This window comes from Brachyhypopomus gauderio, chromosome 20, assembly GCF_052324685.1.
Source record: "Brachyhypopomus gauderio isolate BG-103 chromosome 20, BGAUD_0.2, whole genome shotgun sequence".
NCBI classification, from domain to species: domain Eukaryota; kingdom Metazoa; phylum Chordata; class Actinopteri; order Gymnotiformes; family Hypopomidae; genus Brachyhypopomus; species Brachyhypopomus gauderio.
This window is the reverse complement of record NC_135230.1, coordinates 13,427,426-13,448,966: the sequence shown is the minus strand read 5'-3', so window position 1 is coordinate 13,448,966 and position 21,541 is coordinate 13,427,426. Positions and strand designations below refer to the sequence as shown.

Genomic DNA, 21,541 nt, shown 5'->3' with positions numbered 1-21,541 from the left:
AAGAAAAAAATATTTGTTTCCTTTCGTTCATCATTTGTATATGGACCCCTCTGATAATGCCTGGCTCACTCTTTGGCCACCCCTTGAAATAACGTATAGCTACGTCACTGTCTGATGACTGCCCCGCCCAATTCCCCGTACAATCGCACAAATCAGTTTTGTATATTTTATATTGTGCAAAAATAAAATTCAAATTCGTGTACAAAAATACAAGTGCAAATTTTAGTTTACAAGTTCTCACATCAAAAATGCCAGTGCAACTTTTAGTTTACAAGTTTTCAAATCATGTCCTACAAGTTCTCAAGTTGTGTAACAGATTTACCTTCATACAGACACAGCTAATTAGCACTGAGAGTTTGAGAAGTGGGAGGAGAGGAAGCTCTTTTATCCGGGCATCGGCAAATGCTCGCGCCTGTTTGCTGAATATATTATGGGAACGTCATTGAATGCAGTACCTGAATGATTCATACACGTGCATTTCATCCACCTACCGTGATCTCATACTTACATGAGAGAGTAATGGTAGAGTCATTTCTGGAAATCACTGGCAGACCAAACTCAAAACGAAATTGAGAAGAAAACGGGTGACGTAGGTGTCTGAAGAGAATTGCCTCTGGGAATTTTCCTGTCTCTCAGACTATTATTTAAAAAAATATATTTAATCAACCACTAGATGAGATTTGGCAAATTGAGAAATAGACAATGTCATATAGGCTATACGTCTTCTGAGAAACATTAAAAACTGTTATAGACCCCCCACCTCCCCAGGAGGAAGTATAAATTATGTATCTGTACAAGAAAAGTCATCAGGTATAACCAATATATATAACCGTTATATATACTCTCCAAAACGTTAGAGTGACATTCACGACAACTGAGAATTGCCACAAATAGCCAAAACAACGGTCAAAACGTCACTGGAAATATGCCACATGTCACATACCCATTAACACCTACCATGAACAGAAAGCTACCCCGTGTCAGACAAGGATGTGGGCTGGAGACACGGACGTAATTTTGGGGGGGGGGGGGGGGGGGACATGTCCCCCCCACTTTTTCAAAAGCCGGCTTTGGTCCCCCCCAGTTTTTATGGTTAAAACCAAATATTTAAATAGCGACGAATCTATGTCCCCCCCCACTTTTGAAATCAAAATTACGTCCATGGCTGGAGAGAACAGGCCCGTTATCGCTCTCATATGACCAGTTACAGTTGTGGTTGCAGGTCTAAAGTTCGTTATCATCCTATATCTCTTATTTTATATACTGTGAGAATTTATTTGCAGCAGAGTAGCAAAACAAGTTTGCTTTACCGTATTTTAATGAATGATCATGTTATCGTTTAATAATAATTCAGTGCAGAGTGAAACACTACGCAGTGGGTAATTGTTTTCACAGATGCATCTCTTATATTTTCTTTTATTGTCACACCATCTCACATCCCTAATGGCACAATGACTGTACCTAATAATTCTGTATAAAACCGCGTTAAATCAAACTCAACACGGGTATGATTCATTTACGTCTTTCATGTTTCCTTGTTTTTTAGATGTGTGTTTTATTTCTCTCGACGTGTCGTTTCTCTCACCATCATCGATCCTCAGGCCTCACGGACTCAATCAAGAATCAAGAATAGCTGCAAATCATGTTTCTTCCGCTCCTAAGCGTCAGCTGAATTCAGGGCAAACTCCACATCTGTATTACTGAATGATTTTTGTGGAGTGCATCTGTACATCTAGTTTCACAAATCAAGAGCACGTGGTGATGTTGGCAGGGTTCATTTCTTTTGAAGCAAGATGAGAAGCAAGTTTGTAATCAGTGCCAAACGCTACTCATATTAGTCAGGTCCAGGCTGATTGTTCTATGAGGTTTCAATATGACCTGAATGTGTTTGTCACAGTAATCTAAAAAAACTTCCTTCACAGTACAATTTAAGGTGCTGGAAACAGTTTAGCTTTATGGCTGTATCTACTGGAAACAATGTTTGTCTAAAGGCTAAAATATGGGCGTTTACATTACCTTTTCATTTTACCACAGCAACCTAGTAAGCATTAGTGTGTGTGTGTGTGTGTGTGTGCACAGATGGGCAAATGCAGAGGACAAATTTCGATTAGGGTGAAAATCACAATTGAAAAATATGGCACATTACATTACAATTTTTACTGTCTTGGGGTCTTGGTCCTCTCGAGGTTTCTTCCTAATCCCCACCCTGTCGCCTCTGGCTTGCTCATTAGGGATCTGGACCCATACTATTGTAAAGTTGCTTTGTGACAACGTGTGTTGTGAAAACCGCTATATAAATAAATTTGACTTTGACCTTGACTTTGACTGTGTACTTAGCAGTGGTTTGAGCTCTGTAAATGTACCAGTGAATTTGCTTGCCTGTTAGCCATCTTGCTAGATATCCAATCGTTTATGTAAATCATTACATTTATATACAGTCATTTACATATTCACTTTTTGTGAATGCATTATTTTAAATAAATGTCTAAATCAAATTTAAGGGGAGTTAATTTTGTATTTCAGGATGTCACCAAATTTCAGAAGGAGGTGAGTATAAGTTATTTTATCATTTATGATAAAAATAATAAACTTAACACATTCTTTTTACTATATAGTGTGTATTTAATAACATAATCTCACGTTTATCAAAAAAGAATTATAAGAATCCTTATAATGTGGATGACAGCAGGTGTATTACGCCGTGTTGAAGTATACTGTATTATTATTGCAGTAAGTGCACAATCCCACAACACGGTTCTAGAATTTCTGAAGCTTGAAAATAATTGACTGGGTTCACTGCCTTTGCTTGTGTGTTTAGATAGATGCATGTGCAAGCAAGCATACAGAAAAATGGGGTTATATTTTTTAAAATATCTAGAACCTTCCTGCAGTTTAAGCTGCAGGAAGTTCACCTGTGAGCTCACACATCTTTCACACTGAGAACTGTGGTTAATCGCCAGAGGTGTGAAACACACACTGCTTCACTCTAAACCATAAAACATTCTCATTTTCTGGGTCATTCTTTTGCATATTGTCATATAAAGCAGTCACATGTTGATCAATAAGATATTAATAATTTAATCATATTTCAAGAATCTGTTATTAAAATGTATGCATCATTGTAATTCAACAAAACAACAAAAACAATAGCAATTATTATTTACTAATCATGTGGCACTATAATGGAACAGTCTTATCACATAAAACAACCCAGAACCAGGTACTTAACTGCTATCTCTATTTATACTACAGTACTCTACAGTTAGTCCCTGGAATCCACTTGTAGGAAACATTCAAAATTCTGAGTATTTTACACCACCAAGCGCTGTGGTAAAATCTGTGGTGTAATCGAGCATTCTTGGTATTGAGCATTCCCACTTGATAAGATACCAGTGAACTCTTATTTCTGTATCATTGCTGGGAAAATAGAGATGGACTCTGATGACATCTCTGCTCATGAACACATTCTTTATTGAGCTACATACAGTAGAGACGGACAAAACAGGAACTAAAACACATGGCGCAAAGATGGTAACGGAATGATAAACTGACCAAATAGACCGCGTATAAAGACCAAGTAATAAAATCACACATTTAACACATTAAACACATCAATTGAAACTAATTTACAACTGCGGGGAGCACATGGCATCATGGGAATCCCAGTCATGTCTTCCCTGCTCACTCTCTCGCTGTCAGGTGCCACACACCACGAACTAATAAAACAATATATTGAACACATTAAAAATGTACATTTAAGCTTATTATAAACTGCGGGGAGGTGCATGGCATTGTGGGACTCCCAGCCATCCCTCTCACTGGCAGACACCACAGTATGTTGAAAGATTATCAGAACAGAAACAACTGAAAGTTCTTTCGAGCAGCTCTTGCTTAACTTTTCTCACCACTTTTCTTTAACCTTTGCCCACCGTCTGTACGTGCTTCTTGTTTTTGCATCTTCGCCTTCACTTCTCCTGTCTGTCTTTGAAAAAAAAAAAACAAAAGAGCTGTGTCCGTTTCTTTTAGCAACCTTTGAAGTCACTGATTTATCAGGACACTGCTGTCATTCTGATTCCCTCTTGTGCTGGGCAGCTCGGACAAATTGGAGTTGACGGTCTCGTCCCTCTGGCGTCCTGCGCAGCAGAAACAGCGTCTGAGTGTTCTCCTCAGGGCCTGCCGGAGCTCCGTGGAAGCAAAGTAGTACACGAAAGGGTCAAAGCAGCAGTTGAGGCTGTTGAGGCTCAGCGTGAGCTTGTAGTAGGCGTACACGCTTTCTCCCTTGCCCTTAAAAATCATGTGGATGGGCTGAACGATCATGTTGGGCAAGTAACACACGATGAAGCACAGGGCAGCGACCATCACCAGGGCCTGAATGCGCCGGTGAGAGCGCTGGACCCCGGCGTTGAGCTTCTGTCGAAGGGTGCGACCCACCGTGCAGTAGCAGGCAACCAGGAGGACCATCGGCACCACGTAGAAGACTAAGTAGATGGTGATGAAGTAGAAATATCCTTTGGCTCCTTTGAAGGCAGCAGCGGGAAGCACGTCGAAGCAGGTGGTGATGTGGAGCTGTGGAACGAAGAAGGAGAAGTTGTACAGGACAAAGGGGAGCTGGAAGGCGAGCACCAGACCCCAGATGAAGCAGCAGGTCAGGACGGCGTTCCGGGTGCTCCACACGTGACGGGCCTTCAGAGGGTGCACGATACGGCAGTAGCGCTCCAGGGCGATGGCGCAGGTGCTGAGCACAGAGGACTTCAGGTTGAAGTAGAAGGCGGCTGACGAAATGTTGCAGGTCACCGCGCCGAAGCGCCAGTCGTTGCCGCGGAAATGGTAGTCCACCTGGTCAGATTAGGCGAAACGACAGAACCCTCAGTGCATAATCTGTGTTGCGATACGTTTCTGTCAACTCGTCAAAGATGATCGGGGCCCGTGTGCTCTTACTTGGAGCGGAAGTGTGCTGATAAAGAGCAGATCTGATACACAAAGGTTGATGGAGTAGATAACTGTAGGGGTTGAGCGCTTGGGAAGTCCACAAAGGAGGATGAGAGCAATGAGATTGCAGGGAGCTCCAATAACAAACGCCATCATGTAGATCACAGGCACGACATCAGTCGTTAAAGGGCTGATCAGTGCCTCCAGAGTGACGTTTTCGACTGAATGGTTCATATTCGTGCCTCTGTAGCGTGCTGGTCTGAAGTAGCAAAAACATTTTAAATTAACAAAATGTGAACATTTGTAAATATTGAATATATAATCGAAATGCATAGTCTTTATTAGGTGTAGTGCTGTATTTTATCCAGCTGTAATCTGCACAATTCTGACCTGGCAGGTGATCTGCTTGTGAGTAACTGTTGTGTTCGAGATCACCTTAGCTGAGTTAAAAGTAAAATAAAGGTGACATCAAGACGACCCCAGGGAGGTGACACACATACGAGAAACTATCACGGGATATACGGGCTGAATCCAAATTCAAAACATATTGAATAATTAATACACATTTTAAATAAAAAGAATCAGTTATGAAAAACAATCAAACAAGTGAATTCTTTCATTGCATCTCATTAATATGCACAAGGTATGAATAGGTAAATTAATGCACACTTTGTTTTGTATTGTAGTACTTCAGATATTACTACAAACGACTCCTATTGTTTCACCTGGTTTTAACATTCAGAAACTCCAAAACTGACTGATTAATTTATCAAATGCATTACATGACTAAGACAATTATCAATAAATCAATTCAAACAATTAATGTGTTCCAAAAACAAACTGCGTCCAATTTTGGTCGTATCCAGAAAGACCAGTTAACCTGTACTGTATATTAACCTGTACTGTATAACCTCCGTTGTAGGTTTTTGAATTATTTGTCTTGTCATCTGTGTATTTGTTGTCATGGTAATAAATGTTTTGTGTGGTGCACCCCTCCCTCACCACCGTGACTATATGGTTTTAATAAAGTTGCATTTTACTAAAATGCATTCGTTTTAGTGGGCATATATGAGGCTGAAGCAGTTAGCCTTGCATCCGTATTTTTCAACTGACGTTTTAAAATAACATTACAGTCATTGTGTCTTTTAGAAAAATGTATTTGGGGAGAGGTGGTATAGGCCCTGTGATGTGACTTCTACAGAAGTAATGAATGTGAATACTTTTGACATCTTTGCTAACAACCATAGATCAAATATGTGCATCAATCATACTTTACAACTGCTTATAACATATATAATTGATATGGAAGGTGAGGTGTATACCAACTCCTCAGTGTGTATCATCAGACCAATTGCAGGGTTTATAAATAAATACAAATATAAACTGGGCTTATAAATCCCAATGCACAGAAGTCTTTCAAAATTTAATGGTGCTTTTTTGGCAATGTTGAGTGAATTTGGCACCGATTTGCACCAAATCTCAGGGCAGAATTTCCGTTCTGGAAATGACTTTGAAGTCAGTGATTTGATCAGACGAAATGAGCTGGCACTGAATCACTCGAACTGGTTTCTGACGGAACGGCCGTAGGAGAGGCGTTAATTCCGGAGATTAGTGTGGAAGGGGCCTTGAAGGCTGGATTAAGCACATCTGATGAAGCAAAGGCAAGAGAACTATGCCACAAGTGAAGGGGATTTAAACAGCGTTTGTTCTTTCATTTCTACCGAGACACGGCCACTGAGATTAAAGGAGGTCTCCATCATCACAAAAAGAGGAAGTGAATGTACGTAATAACGATTTTCCCCCCCAAAATAACAGGGTGAGTAACACAAGCATGTTGTATGAAGTATGATGAGAAAAAAATCATTTTGGGGAAGCAACGTTCACACTACAGACTACCTTATGTTTTCATTTCCACAGTTTCACCCTGTAGTTCTGCATATTAAAAGTTACAACAGACCGCCAGATAGGAAAAAAGTAATAATTTCGTAATTTAGAGAAGAGGCTACTTCTTAAAATATTACAACAGTAATAATGATATTAAATAATGACAATAATGATAAGCACAAACCTTAACATAACCATAAGTCATAACATTTTTTTTCATATATTAAATTAACAAGTATTTATGTCGATTCACACACAATTACTGAAAACACTACACAGTTAATAACAAAATCTAACATTTAACATTTGTAACATTTCCCCAATCAGGTACTTATATGCACCTGAAAAACTAAAGAAAACGAAGTCTTACCTCAGACGGTTGAAGAGCGCAGTGCGATGGCGCTCATCAGAAAGCACACGCTGTCGCCGCAGCTGCAAATAAACTCTGTGAGAACGTGTCGCGTTAACCTGTACCCTCCCGTTATCTGATCATTTAAACATCACTCGTCACATTGAAATTGAAACTGCCTATCCACAGACGAAAAAAAAAACCCATTCGGTTACCTCAGCTGTGCATCTTTTACTCTAAACAAACAGTAATAGAAACAAAATGAAAATGTTCTAGGGATGGGTGCTTGTTTTTTTAAGGAACCTCAACGCAGTACAGACCTGACCTTTTGCTACTCCGCATAGTCACTTCTAACGGAACTTGCCACGAGTGTACTTACAGCCAGGAAACCACACGTGTGAAGCGCAGAATCCCAACGGCGTGTCTGCAAAACCCAGCAATATTGGTGAAAGTCACACAAATCTATTTGGTTAATTTCAATCAAAGTTGCTCAGCGGGATTGAGGTCAGCGCTTTGTGAAGGCAGCTGAACCTGCTCCACACCATACTGGACTAAACAGGTCTAAAAGGTATTTACGGACCTCGCCTTGTACACGGGCCCAGTCGTGCTGAAATGGTATTTTCAACAAAATCATGCTACAACGTGGGAAGGATATACTTGACTAAAACGTTTTTGTATGCTATAACATTATACTCAACCGAAGCCAAAGGACTTGGACCAAACCCTGATAAACAGAGAATGATGTTACATTAAGTTTAATTTGGTTATAGTTGATCAGGGCAGATTAACAACAGGAAACAATGTCGTGAACGGACTTGCGAACTCTGGCGGGGAATCAGCAGTGGGCAATAATGAAAGTATCAAAGCAAAACCTGATACAACATGCATATGATGACACGTAAGTGCAGACGTGGAAAGTGTTTAATTACTACAGTAAATCACTAGTGTGTGGGTTTTTTTTTTCCTTACGTATTTTAACAGTAATGTTTAATAGTAATAATTGATCTGATGGTCATAACAGCCAGCCAACATGATGAGAGCAACCTGGTTCTCTTACCTGACCAGTCTTCCCCATGACAACAGAGCCGCTCCAGATTCAGGCTTTAGACATCAGAAAGCATTTTAAATATTTTTAATAGAAAATGCACTTACAAAAATGTTTTAGTGGTTTGTCAGATAATTTTGCTTCTCAAATGTTTTATTTCCCCAGTAGTCATTTTCTCTCAGCTCCATCTCATTATGATCTAGAATTATAAAGTTGAATTAGTTCAAACTAATTTGCTTCTAAACTATTCAGGCATCTGTGGTAGGCTAATTAGGATTTTGTCCAATATTGCAGAGCAAGGTTTTTTGCCTTGCTGGCGATACAAGTTCTGCTAAACCCAAACCTGAGTTTATGATGCATCCGCGAGACTCTTTAGTGTGCAAGACAGCTAGCAATGTAATGTTTAATAAAGTGTGCAAAATGACTGGTTTCAAGAACCACACTCGTATGAAAGTTAAAGGTCACACATTCACTCAATAAGGGTTTTCAAATCATGAAGGCAGCTTCATGAACAAATCAGCGTTGGACAAAATAATGCTTTATTCTATCAAATAAAATAAACCATAAGAGATGCTAAGCGTTACATTAGATAATTACAGTTAAAGAAATATACACAACTATTCAATGCTGAATTACCTTAAAACAGATTTTAAAAAATCTAAATAAAGTTTACAATCTTAAAAAAAAAGGCATGATTGGCCTACCTTCTAAAAAAAAACAAACACACAAACAAAAAAAGATACAACTAAGAAATAAATAAAACTTATTTCCAACACTTCTTTTTCTTTCATTCTTCTTTCACGATTCTTCACCACCATTTCTGAAACCCATTACACACGTCTGCACCTCCTACACGTTTCTTTTTAGACCAAAACACAACCAAAAAAACTGCTCCAGCTTTGCAGCCGCCCATGAATTCAGGCTGATGGCAAATCCCCCGTCTCATTGGGCAAATAATCCCCGGCAAACTCTCCCGCCTCCCCGCCCCACGTCCTCAATCCCTCTCCGGGCCTTCATCCCTGGCTGCCCAGTCGTCCTCGTTGGCGCGGCAGCGGGTATGGTGGCGACGGATACCTCGGAGGACGTTGGACTTGAAGGGGCAGTAGAGACACTGGTACAGCCCCCGTTTGTGGCACATGTTCACGTGTGTGGTGAGCTGCATCTCCAGCCAGAAGGTCTTGTCGCACTCCTTGCAGGCGTGGGGCTTGGGCACCTTGTGCTTGAGGCTGACGTGGTTCAGCAGGAAGCCCTTCTTCTTACAGCGCCATTTGCAGCGCTTGCAGTAGTAGTAGCGCGCGCTCAGCTTCACGATGTACTTGGCCACGGCCGCCTCCTTCTCCTTCTTGGCCGCTTGACTCGCCGCGGCCGCCGCCTCGTCGTCCTCCTCCTCCTCCTCCTCCTCCTCCTCCTCGTCCTCGCTGCAAGACCCGGAGGCTCGCTTGCCCTTCGGGGAGCCGCCCGGGAGGTCGGCGTCCTCGGCGCCGGACGCCTTGGCTCCGCCCTCCTTGGCTCCGCCCTCCTCTGCCGCCTTTCGGGTCATGCAGTGCTTGGCCTGCAGGTGGTCGAACAGCTTGGCGTAGTCGTCAGTTGTGAAGAAGCAGATGCGGCAGTGGAAGAGCTTGGCCGTGCGCTGGTAGATGACGACCTTGCCCAGGCGACCCACGGGCATGTCCTCGCTGTGCAGGGGGTGCTGGGTGCCCACATGCAACTGGAACAAGCATTTGGTGTTGCACTGGAAGTAGCAGAAGGGACACTGCAGGTAGCTGCCCACGCATCGCGAGTTCACCATCAGCCTGGGGGACTTCACGTCAGGACCTTCAGGTTCTCTGACGAAACGGGGCGCGTCAGCAGCTCTCGGGTCTTTCTGGAGTATGAAAAGTAAAAGAATGAGCAGTGAAGTAATTATCAAGTGTCAAATCAAAACCTCATGTGGGTGGGGTGGAGGGGACGAAGCTCACATGATGATCGTCAAGTAATCACATTACAGATCTTTACCTCGACGTGAACTGAGGAGCGGCTCGCCACATAATTTCCTTTATTCATTTTTGCAGCTTTGCCACATCGAGCAACCTAAAAACAAACAAACCAAACAACCCATCTCCATTATCTCCTTTGACGTTCAATGTACATTTTCATGATCATGAAACGTAAGTGCAAACAATAATAAGATCACTGGAATACATGGTCCATCTGACAGAGCAAGCACCGTGGCTAATATGGTGCAGGTGTGAACAAAGATCTCTTCCTGACTCCAGGAACATGCATTTTAGTCCACTAACAGTCTCCTGCTGACAAAATAGTAACTCACAACACATTTAAAATAATACTCTTTTAAAACATGCATTTGTTGAGTATAACATGTATCTAGCAACATTGCTGAGGGGTTTTGGTCGTTTTAATGGACGCTGTACTAAACCCTGGCCCACGTTCATAGTGCATTCGAGTGGCTCCTTAGTGTACATTTAACTAGCAAGGTAATGTTACTTTAAAAAGTTACACAACATGGTAATGTTCATGCGTTAACCTAGATACGCACTCGTCTAGTTAGTTCACCATCGTGCTCGGTACACAAGGCGCCGACCAGGATGGTTTGTTAGTTAGCTAGCTTGCTAAATGCGCTTAGATATACACACACATAAAAAAACTTACTGTCTGCATAGCTACTCTACTTTCCCAGATAGATAGTTTGCAAGTTTTCACATGAATCGATAAACAAAAATCCTCAGAGAAAATAGTTGTTGTTTGAGAGGGTTTTCTTTCTTCTTCGTAAGATTAACGGGACATGACGTCCCTCTCAAGGCGCAGCAGCGCCACCTCGCGTGCCTGTGTGAGTATAGTTTAATATTAACTGATGGTTTAACGCTTAATAGTTACATTTTCAGATTTTTAGTCGAGCAAAAACTGAAAATGAAGACCTGGATGTAAAGCTTTATCATTTAATTTTCCATTTGGTAGAATAAATGAAAAATTGGTTTTCATTCGTTTTTCCAATTTTACTGGTGATGGTATTTCTATTGGGTCATCCAGTATCACTGGTTTGGCACTGATGGTCTAGGGAGGCAAATCTTTGCACAAACCTCCATATGGCGACAGCCCATGGAACCCTGGCTGTTATTAGGTCCCGGGATTAAATCCTCAGGGCCCGTGTTGGATGTTACGCTAGTGCTGTGAGCCCTGGCTCCTCCTGCACAGCGATGATGAGAGTCTCCTGCTCCACCACACCCTAGAGGTGCAGTACTGAACTGAGATCTGAGTGTGGGGGCCCATATGAACACAGTGAGCTCATGTAGTGACGTCTGAAACGCTGGATGGGGTGGGACTGTTTCATTGGGTTGTCTTATCAGCTGCAGGAAGAGGGGAGTTATGGAGCATAGAATTGGAAATGTGGGAAATATAGAAGCAAAAAAGGCAACAAAACATTCAAAAGTCGCCTCACTGTACAGTATATGCAACATTTTACTGTATTACATTTTCACAAAAGGGAAACAGGTTTTTAAACACATTATTGCAGAAGTTTCTTAACGAATCATCGTTACATATCATCATAATCTTTATGGATGCGTTGGAGTATTATACAGTAATATATGCAACGTTGTGGTTTTGAACCACTGATTGCTATAATTTTAGAAAACCACTAGGTGTCACTGTTGATGCTGTTGACTGTTAATGCTCCAATGCTTCAAAGGTTTTGACAGCACAATGAGGAAGAAACCCAAAACCATTCACGAGGCCTCAGTTGCCCATCATCAAATGTTCAAGAAACCAGCCTGAGATTATCTGAACAAGCTTTATTAACGTAACAAACATGTCCAGAGCCTCCTCTTGCTTTCATTAGCTGGAAATCGACGAAAGGAACAGCCCTCAAAACAGCTGGTCCAATGGCTGTTATCCAACACGTGACTCCCAACCATTCTAACTGCTGTGTGAACAAACAACAAAACTATTGCTAAATGACTATCAACGGCACTAAACTAAGTCGTGTTGATATTAAAACGGCGACAGGATATTCTCCAAAGGGATTTTTGTCAATGAGAAAATTAACGGAATTCCAAAATTGCCTCTGTCGCACCCTGTGGTGACTAAATATTTTCCCAACCAGGTATGTGTGGTACTTTGTACATTTTCCTCCCCAATATCAGTGGATCATTTTAATTGTGATGTCGTTAAAAGAGATGAAAAACAAATGTCTCTATACGAGTCAACGTTACTGTGCACTGCACGGTCGTCATAAGTCTAAAATACTCTCCCGTCATTGTAGTTTTTCACTTAGTTTTCTTTTTTAATTGGTTTTTCAAAGTTTAGTTTTGTCCAGCTCTTAGTTAACTAGCAGTTAGCTGTAGCTGTAGTAATATGTTTAGAGAGTATGACAAACAATGGAAAAATATGGTCGATAAAATTTCGAACCCTAAACTAAAAATAGACTCTATTTAAACTATTTAAGTGTTGGATAGCTCTAGAATTTCAAAAGCTAAGCTAAAAACTAACATAACTTTGCAAATAAAACAACAATCAAAATCTTATCAAAATGTAAGAACTGCCGATGCCAATGAGAATCTTTCAACAACATTACTATTTGTTTACACTCTCATTTGGCAGTCTCCCTTTTTTTTTCGATTAGCAGATTTTGCAGATGCAAAGAGTTTTGGGCCTTATGTTCAACTTAAATCTCAATTGCTCATCTGATGTTAATGAGCTGCACTGCGCTGCAGGCTCAGAGTGCCGTGCCCGTCCCGGTCCCCGTGCCCGTTGCCAGCTAGAGTGCTGTTCCTTATCCTGTGCCATTGTGGGCGCCGTTCCCATGTTGTGCGCCAAGGGGACGATGGTGCTTGGACGGGGCTCCAGGATCCACTTCACTCCTGGCACACACTACCCATGCCCCAGGATCTCCAGGCTTTGCCGCTGGTCACCAGTAGCTTAGGCTCCCACACTGAATCAGCCTCAATCCTTCACTCTCGACGGGCCTTCCAATCCAGGTTTGGCAACCGTCCCCGACCACAATGCACCCCCCCTTCCTTTCCCTTTCATGCTCCCGTTCATGGACCGAATCTCACTGCAGCTCCAACTCCTGCTCTGATCCCAGCATCTGTTCCAGCATGTGTTTGGGCTCCATTCACGAGTACCGTCCTTGCCCCAGACACTCGCCCGTGTTCTGCCCCCTGCTCCCGAGTCCTGTTCCTGCCCCAGGCACCAGCTTGTGTTCTAACCCCTGCCACCGAGTCCTGTTCCTGCCCCTGACACCAGCTTGTGTTCTGACCCTCGCCCCCATGTCTTCTTCCTGCCCCTGACACCAAAGTTCTGTACCCAGCCCATCTCCTGTTCATGCTCTGACACCTGGCCAGGTCCAGGATCCCTGACTCAAGTACTGCTCTGGTTCTCCGAGGGTGACACCTGCCTCTCAAGTTCCCTCCAGCTGCCGGCCTCCTTCCCTGGGCCACTGAGCTTCAAGAACTGGAGGTTGGTCTTTCTGTAACACTGATCACAATGAGGGAGGACACAAGTACATACGTGAGAGTGCCTTATTAGAAGACCTATCCAGTTGGACTAAAGGTCTATATTTCTGGTGAACAGTTACACAGGGAAAAATCAAACTCACAAAGACTATCTAAGAGCAGTCTAGTCTGACGGCTCATGGGAATGTAAAAGAGATAAAGAAACATACCAGCAAAACAGAGAGGAATCAAACTCGAGACTAATGAGACTAACGAGAGAGGAACCTGATGGGCAATCACAACGAGGGGCCAGGGCAAAAAGCCGAATGCAAGGCAGAGCTGTGAACAAATCCAAAATAAAACCACAGAATGCTGTCACCATGGGAACCATGATGCTAAATAGCACAGGGGTGTTCTTTTAAATGTGAATGCCATTAGGTGAATAAACACCTACTGCAACATCTACTGCCACTACCACACCATGGTCACTACTGTGACTGTGTTGTCACCTAGGTGATATTTGGTCAACAGTGGTCTGGTGATTAGAAACGGAGCAGTGATAAATGGGCCAGAGTGTGTCTCACATTTTTTATCTTTAATTTTGATTCATTCCTTCATTCATCCATTCGTTCATTAACATAATGATGCATGAAAATGACTATAGATGTGTCTTTCCTTGGTCTTGATCTGTTTAATATATTAAAATCAATCATGTGTATGCAAATTGCAAAGTGCTTATTAAATGAAAATCATTTAAATGTATTAAACTCAACTGAACAATATTTTATGAAAATAATTCATTCTTGGGTTGTTACAGAAAAAAGACATACTGATATGTGAATTATGATATTTCCATGATTGAAACCTTTTACAAAATATGAAGCCATTAAATTGTATCCTAAATGATGTGCCTGAACTTGGTAATAACTGCATAATGAATAATAATTACATCTCTGGTTTGTGTACATATTTTTCTTTCAGCATGCGGTGCACATCATAAGATGTGGAGAAATCTCATGAACAATCTCAAGTTAATGAACAGGTCCATACAGTCATAGCTTGCAGATGATTAACACCTGACCGCATGTCTGTCACCATTGTCCAGATCACGTAGAGATGCACAGCGCTGAGTTTAGATGGGGTGCATCCCATCCGTTCTTCTACACTAAATGTCACCAACAAGATCCAAACGAACACGGAGGTCAGGAGCTTATTCAGTCTCACCCATCGTGAGAAAGGCTGAGAAAGTGTGAGAAAGGGTGAGAAAGGCTGAGAAAAGGTGAGAAAGGCTGAGAAAAGGTGAGAAAGGCTGAGAAAGGCTGGGTGCTAAGGCCAGTTATTCACACGACCATGAGAAAGGCAGAAGATGAACCATCACCAGGAAGTGATGAATGGATGATTTTGTCCCTGTATTCCCCAGGACAGTCCTTAGTTGTCACAAATGAGCCAGACGCATGTTTATTGCTGTGCTCTGTAAAAAGAGAGTAGAAAAAGATATCAGAATTCATTGCAGTTATCTTATTTGATTGCTTTTTTAGGATACATACTACAACTATGATGGCATGGGGTACAGTATTCAGGATCCTAAAGATTCACTGGCACCTTAAGGAAAGCTTAAAACCCCTAAGAATACACACATATATTTTTTCTGTCTGGAAAAAAAAATTAGCTGAGTCTCAGAGCAGACACTGAGCTGAGACATGCAGAAAGCTAACTGATGGCTTACATGAAGCATTTGAAAGCAGACAGTGGCAGAGTGTTGCTAGCCTATGAGTTCTTAGCAGCCAACAGTTTTTGTCCAAGTCCCCTTTAGATTTTTTTTTTTTACTCTGCTTTTCTGGAATGTAACTTTATCACCTTTTACAGTTTTGTAATTTATCTTTTTGTAATTTAACAGTGCAGAATATATGTCCTGACACCAGACACATTTGAAGTGTAATAGTGCTCTCGGCCCCGGCTACCAGGTCAATCCGTGGCGCACTTCTTTGTTCACACCAGCAGAGGGAGGCAGAGTTGCCGAAACCGAAAGGTTTCGTGTATTTGCTTCCATCAGTTTTCTTCATAGCTTGCCCTTCGGACATGCATGGGCACTCAGTATTGATGTTTCTACCGCATTAATGCAGCATATTAATAATACATTAATATTACATTAATAATTCTTTCAGTACCTCTAAAAAAATGAAAAAGACAGTGTTAAATCACTTGGGTGTGCAGTATTTCTTGCATTCACAAGTGATGTTTATAAAGGCTACTTGAGCAACAAGGTAACACAGTATAGCCTACAAAAATTTATTTAAGATGCTCCTCTTTGCTTTGTTATGTGGAGGCTTATTAGAACTCAGTGTATGTTTTTGGCAGCTATAACTCATATTGTTGACAACAGGGTATTAACGCGTTTACAGTCTGCTAACTTATTAAAACCACACCAGGACAGGCCACTAAAGTGCTCTCTCCTGGACCATGCGACTTTACAGCAATCATAACGCAGTAGTCTGTAATGTCTAACTGAAATAACGGCTAATTCTGTTAAAACGCTTCACAGTCATTGCAGGGTTTTTGCCTTCTTTCAACTGACATGTAAATCCACAATAAAAAATCTAAATATAGGCTCCAAGTAATACACTGTAATTAAAATTCATTCATCTGCATCTGTAACTGTGTAAATTGATACTTCCCAGAAAATGGGCCTCCTTCAGGTTTCCATTGTGTTCTCTGGACAATAGCATAATGATTGTGTGAGAGCTGTTGTGAGTAAATTGCATTGGGGCGCATGTTTTGTGAGGGAGCAGCTCTGTTAATGAGGTCTTCCGGGAGTGCACCATACGCTGATGGACGACGCCCGTAAATATCGGAATAGCGACCAGGGAAGTGAACCCATAACCAAACACGACTGTTTCTGGCCACTGTTGCCATGGCAAACACCTATCCATACTAATGATGTGAGGATTTTTAATGACATTGCTGTCCGTTTAAGAATGTCTGATAAATACTGACAGTCTTAAGACCATGAAAACACAATCAATGCTTTTTGCATTTGCAACACATTTCAAATATATGCCCCAAAAGTTATATATGCTATATATTTTTTATAATTGGCCACATATAATGTGCTCAAACATCCTTAAAAAATTTTTAAAGTAAAAACAAATCTATATGTATTACTGGTGTGATTATAATTTGGAATAATTTGACATGATGTTTTAAAAATTTTAGCAGCCGTGTAAGCAGACCACATTTTTGCCCATACTTTTATGATATTTTACAACACCTCTTTTAACACTCAGTACTTTTTCATTTTACAAAACAATATTATGCATTACAGGCCTCTTAACAAAGCCCAGTGCTGTTACATAAAGATTTATTGTTGAGTCAAGCTCTCTCTGCCTCGTACTCGCTTGCCTGCTCGCTTTCTCTCTCTCTCTCTCTCTCTCTCTCTCTCTCTCTCTCTCTCTCTCTCTCTCTCCTGAAATAGTCCTTTATTTCTAAAGGACTCTAATTGGTGGGGGTGGGCTTATTGTTAGATGAGCCAGCTCTGTCTCTTTATTGTATCATGTGGTTACCCTTTTAACTGTGTGTAGGAGCTCTCCAGGGTCCTGATGATATTTTGAAAGCGTTTACATGGTTGCCATGTGACACAGCACTTTAGAATGAATGCTTCTCAGTCTGCTAGCTAAGTACACATAGAGTAAAGGTAGTGATACATTTACGGTTACTGCAAAAAGGTTTTTTACACTGTGGTGTGTTTAACATGATTGTTAAAAATGAATAAGTTGACAAGCCATCCCAGTCACTCTAATATTAAGTAAACATACAGTGTAAAACGGCATCACAAACATAGCACAAAACATCACGTGTTGTCCTAAAATATTTATTTAAGAAAGCTTTAACAATGATAATGAGCCATCATACCATTCACCTAGAGTGTTCACCATATCTAGATATTGACAGGACACTCATGGAGAATGCAGCAATTTGTTTCAAACACTTACTATTACTATGCCCTCAATGTCTCTCATTTCTTGCCCCAGTGGTATTGAGCTGCTGAGCTGTGCACATCAGTCAGGAAAGACAGAGTCCTTTTGCCTGTTCATCCCAACACACATTACATCAAGGACCCTCGAGGGCTTCTTCGGTTATAGCGTTAGGCATGTGAACGCGGAGAGAGCAGAGATGTGTCAGTGGAGAGGCCCGCTATGTGCATCTTTATTCTGATGCACAGGCAGCACTGACTTCTACTGCCACAGAGGATGGCAGCTGTCCTCCAGAGTGAGGGCGCGAGACAAGAATGAACATTATCGGCATCTGAAGATGAACAGGAATGTGTGATAGTGGCAAGATTTCAGCACATTTAATAATAGCACTGATCAGCACCTAATAACAGGATGTTTGAGCAACTTCCATCTTGGCCTGTAATGAAGAGATAGCATAAGATTTCTATTCCTGGAGTAACTTCTAACAGAAACCACCACACTGACCTCAGACCAGCAAAAAGGAGATTCTTAGTACCAGATGGTTAGACGATGTTCTTTGGCGATTTGGAATTGCATTAGAGAAACCAGTGAGGTTCCATCACGTGGGTTCCTCTGGTTAGAAGCATTCACAAGATGCACATCAAAGCTAATTCATAAATCAATCTGTAACTGCTTAATCAGATCACTGCCTTCTGGCTTTGTCCAGAAACAGAGGCAACGTTTTCGTGCTCCTTACGTCCGGTTTCCGTGGTAGGACCAGCGAGCACACTTATGCTTGTTCCAAGGACAGCACACAAGGGGGAGGTGAGAATCTGAACTCTACGACTGCAGTACACACAGCTAAACTTTGGGACGTGTGTTTTTGTTTAAAGGCAGTCAGAGAAAGGGCAGAGAACCAATATGGGAGTTAAACAGCCATTGGTGTTATGAAAGCCAAACATCATATGCTGGTAGAGCTCTAACTCTCAGTCACCGTGGTGCCAATTTCAGCATGAAGTGAGCCCAAAGAATAGTGAGGATGTTTTTATAGGCTACCAATAGTATCATTTTGTCACGACACAAAATGATAGGAAGTTTTCACGACAGTGGAAAACAGCCTCGTTCTAACAGTCTAATGTTACCGATTCTGTTAAGCCTTTTTGAAAACTGTAATTACTACATCCCTCCCAGCAACTGACTATACTCACTTCCATCCCATAGAAAAGCAGAAAAGCACAACTGCATTTGTCCACAAAACGGACGCAAGGTGTTCCTCTCACCTCCCTCGCATTTTTGCGTCTGTACGACGTCTCCCCACCAAAGTCTCTTGGTCTCGAGCGACAGAGACGCCGCGGCAGGTGAGCGCTGATGTCAGACAGGCAACTCAAACGATACGGTGACGAGGGCAGATGATCTCGTTGGGTTTTATGCGCATTCCTCTATATCTTATTAGCTGAATTTCTTACCTTGACGGCTGGTGCAGCTGTTGCGCCAATGTCTCTGCGCCCCCCTTTGAAGTCTTCTAGAATATCGGAGAAAGCACACGTCGAGTAACCGCAATATGGACAGCAATGTGAATACAGATGGAGCCAAACACGGTGACGACGGTTTTTCGCTAGCCATTTCGCCAAAATCCGCGTAAGACTAAATTTCTGTCTTTCTGAAGCAATATGTTGAAGGCATCTCATTCGTGGTGATGTGCAAACCACGTGTCTACGTAATGGAAAGCCAATCTTTCATTTCAACCCCTCCTCCTACATCTGTTTCAAGCGCACAGGTCCAAGGCTACGTTGGCATATTTGTACCGGACGCACAACACTTTTGGGAAGGGGCCGACGATGCTCCATCACTGCTGTGATATCAAAAGACAAAGGCAAACAGTTTGAAGTTTGGAGGATTACTAAAGCAGGGATTTTCGTCCGGCAACCATTGGCTTTGTACACGAAAAAAAAACCCCTGCAGTTTCTGATGGAAATGTCTTCTGATTAAAAGAGGGAAAGCAACGTGACGCGACTTGATTTGGTGATGTGCTTAGTTTGGGTTACCGTTGCGGCGCTTGCACAGGATGCGTCCCCTCTTGGTTTTTGACGCTGTGCAGATCCACCCATACCACGGAGCGCCGAACTAATATGCTATGGTTTTCTGTGCCGAAATCCTTCGCATTGTATCGCTATCAGGTTAACGCCGTTTGTTTATCGGCCACACACCCACCCCCGTGCGACAAATGCGATTTAAAGAGAATATTTCGGTTACTGACTACCCGGGGAGGCGACACTACTGGTAACAAGTCGGATGAAAACCTAGCCATCATCCTAAAGTGTAACGAAATATTTCTCCACGTGAGCGAAAACGCAGACCAGCACGGGGATCACAAAGCGTTTTCTATGGTACAAGTGGTATTCCCATCCAGAAGAACTGATCCAACCGGGCTATTATGCAACCGCAAAGATCTCTTCTCTATGAGGGTGTCTAGGTTTCTGGATTGCTCTTCGCCCAAATCAATGTGGTTTCTTTGGAACATTTTCAGCAAAGGATCGCATATGCTGCAGTGTCTTTGTGGCAAGAGTCTTAAGAAAAACAAGAACCCAAGTGGTAAGCCCCGCGTGTACTGTTTTTCCCCCGACGACTGCTCGCGTGAACATTGCTCACGGTTATGGTGTTTTAATACAATCGCATTTGTGCAGCAAGTAAGCGCAAGAAGGGGGAGAGAGAGAGAGGAATAAGTTATTGCAGAACCCGCTGCTAGTGACCGAACCAAGGCGCAGCACGAAAAGCCTCTATGCATAAAAGAAATCCAGCAATACCATAGTCTCTTTGTGTAGGCGCACAACTTTTATACCGTAGGGTGTCTGTGAGCAGAGCCCCAATGTGACCCGCTCTGAGACTGCGACGCTTGTTGCTGTGTCTGCTATTTAGCTGCTAGTTTACCGCAGTCGTACTTCTTCAACACTTGGTGGTCAATACAGAATCTTTCGATCGGACAGAGGACTTAAACGTCAAACAAACAAACAAATAAGTAAACACATAAATAAACTTCATTTAGTACAATGTGCTCTGTCCGTCCAGCAGTCTAGTGGAGATGGTCTATGTAATAAAACTCACATAATCTGTTAGTTGGTTTCAGATCCTCGGGCCGGTTGCTGACGTTAATGGCAGTAAAACGATAAAATATTTACAATGCTCATGCGTTTTGCTGTAAAACATAGCTTGAAGCTTTGAACGTATGCCATCTCCATCAATCAAGAAAAAACCCTTTTGCCGTAATATCGCGTACACGCATCAACAGCACGAGGCTGTGGAATGTTTGATGCGTAAAACTGCATCTAAAGTAGGCTAATGTATTATTAATGCCATAATTTAACCAATGTGTCTCAAACCTAGATGCAGTATTTCTGAGAAGCATAGCTTGTTTTGACATCTAATCGATTCACAGAGCATTCATTTCAAAAGGAAAACGATTTAAGCTTTTTTTCCCCCAGACAGACACTCTTTAAGTTGACCGTGGACTGAAACGCTGGAGAGGTCTGGGTTCCCGTATTTGACGTTACACTGCAGTATAGTAGATCACAGCCACCGTAGCCCAGCCGACGCCGCGAGATTGACACGAGAAGCCAGTCTGATTAATTGGTTGTCTCGTAATATCACCCTGTTCCTATTTTACAAAGGCAACGGGAAAACAGAAAGTCACATGGACAGTCCCATGACGCATTAAACCCGGCAGACTGAGGCTAGAGAGCTTACGTCGTTAAGGTACACTTGGGTATGTTCTACATGTTCCCTGCAGAAGCCGTACCCCTTTATTGAAAATAATGCCGCAAACCCAACTTCCTTACGTGTCGTTGGACGTGTGAATGCGAAAGTGTCACATAACTATCTTTCTCATGTCACTGCTCACCCATGTGTCTTTATAAAACCTGTGCACTCGGTACCGCAGCTCCACGATAAATAGCGCGCG

The 21,541-nt window shown here is 42.1% G+C and overlaps 3 protein-coding genes and 1 long non-coding RNA gene across 12 annotated transcripts in view; 1 reads left to right on the top strand and 3 right to left on the bottom strand.

Moving 5' to 3' along the window:
• Positions 1–3,449: 3,449 nt before the first annotated feature.
• On the bottom strand, positions 3,450–8,012 carry LOC143484324 (S-geranylgeranyl-glutathione receptor P2RY8-like). Of its 9 annotated transcripts, none has more exons than XM_076983003.1 (5): positions 7,542–7,987; positions 7,184–7,245; positions 5,320–5,369; positions 4,939–5,188; positions 3,450–4,836 (listed from the first exon to the last, which is right to left on the bottom strand). In XM_076983003.1, the coding sequence occupies exons 4-5, from the start codon at positions 5,161–5,163 to the stop codon at positions 4,039–4,041; spliced, it is 1,023 nt and encodes a 340-aa protein (XP_076839118.1). In that variant the 5' UTR covers positions 5,164–5,188; positions 5,320–5,369; positions 7,184–7,245; positions 7,542–7,987; the 3' UTR covers positions 3,450–4,038. The 9 variants fall into 9 exon arrangements, with proteins under 9 accessions (XP_076839118.1, XP_076839119.1, XP_076839113.1 ...); XM_076983004.1 differs by lacking the exon at positions 7,542–7,987 and adding an exon at positions 7,488–7,503; XM_076982998.1 differs by having other exon boundaries at positions 4,939–6,576; positions 7,542–8,012.
• Positions 8,013–8,723: 711 nt separating this feature from the next.
• On the bottom strand, positions 8,724–11,011 carry LOC143484325 (uncharacterized). Its single transcript, XM_076983005.1, has 3 exons — positions 10,857–11,011; positions 10,203–10,277; positions 8,724–10,071 (listed from the first exon to the last, which is right to left on the bottom strand). Exons 1-3 carry the CDS (start codon positions 10,863–10,865, stop codon positions 9,202–9,204), a joined length of 954 nt encoding a protein of 317 aa, XP_076839120.1. The 5' UTR covers positions 10,866–11,011; the 3' UTR covers positions 8,724–9,201.
• Positions 11,012–14,216: 3,205 nt separating this feature from the next.
• LOC143484388 (uncharacterized) lies at positions 14,217–20,054 on the bottom strand. Its single transcript, XR_013122631.1, has 2 exons — positions 19,053–20,054; positions 14,217–15,107 (listed from the first exon to the last, which is right to left on the bottom strand). It is a non-coding gene; the product is annotated as an uncharacterized LOC143484388 (long non-coding RNA).
• Positions 18,839–21,541, top strand: part of LOC143484387 (fibroblast growth factor 14-like) — a 53,357-nt gene continuing 50,654 nt past the window's right edge. Inside the window, exon 1 of the mRNA XM_076983081.1 lies at positions 18,839–20,178. Coding sequence (XP_076839196.1) covers positions 19,716–20,178 — 463 coding nt within the window. The 5' untranslated portion in view covers positions 18,839–19,715. The remainder of the gene's footprint in view (positions 20,179–21,541) is intronic.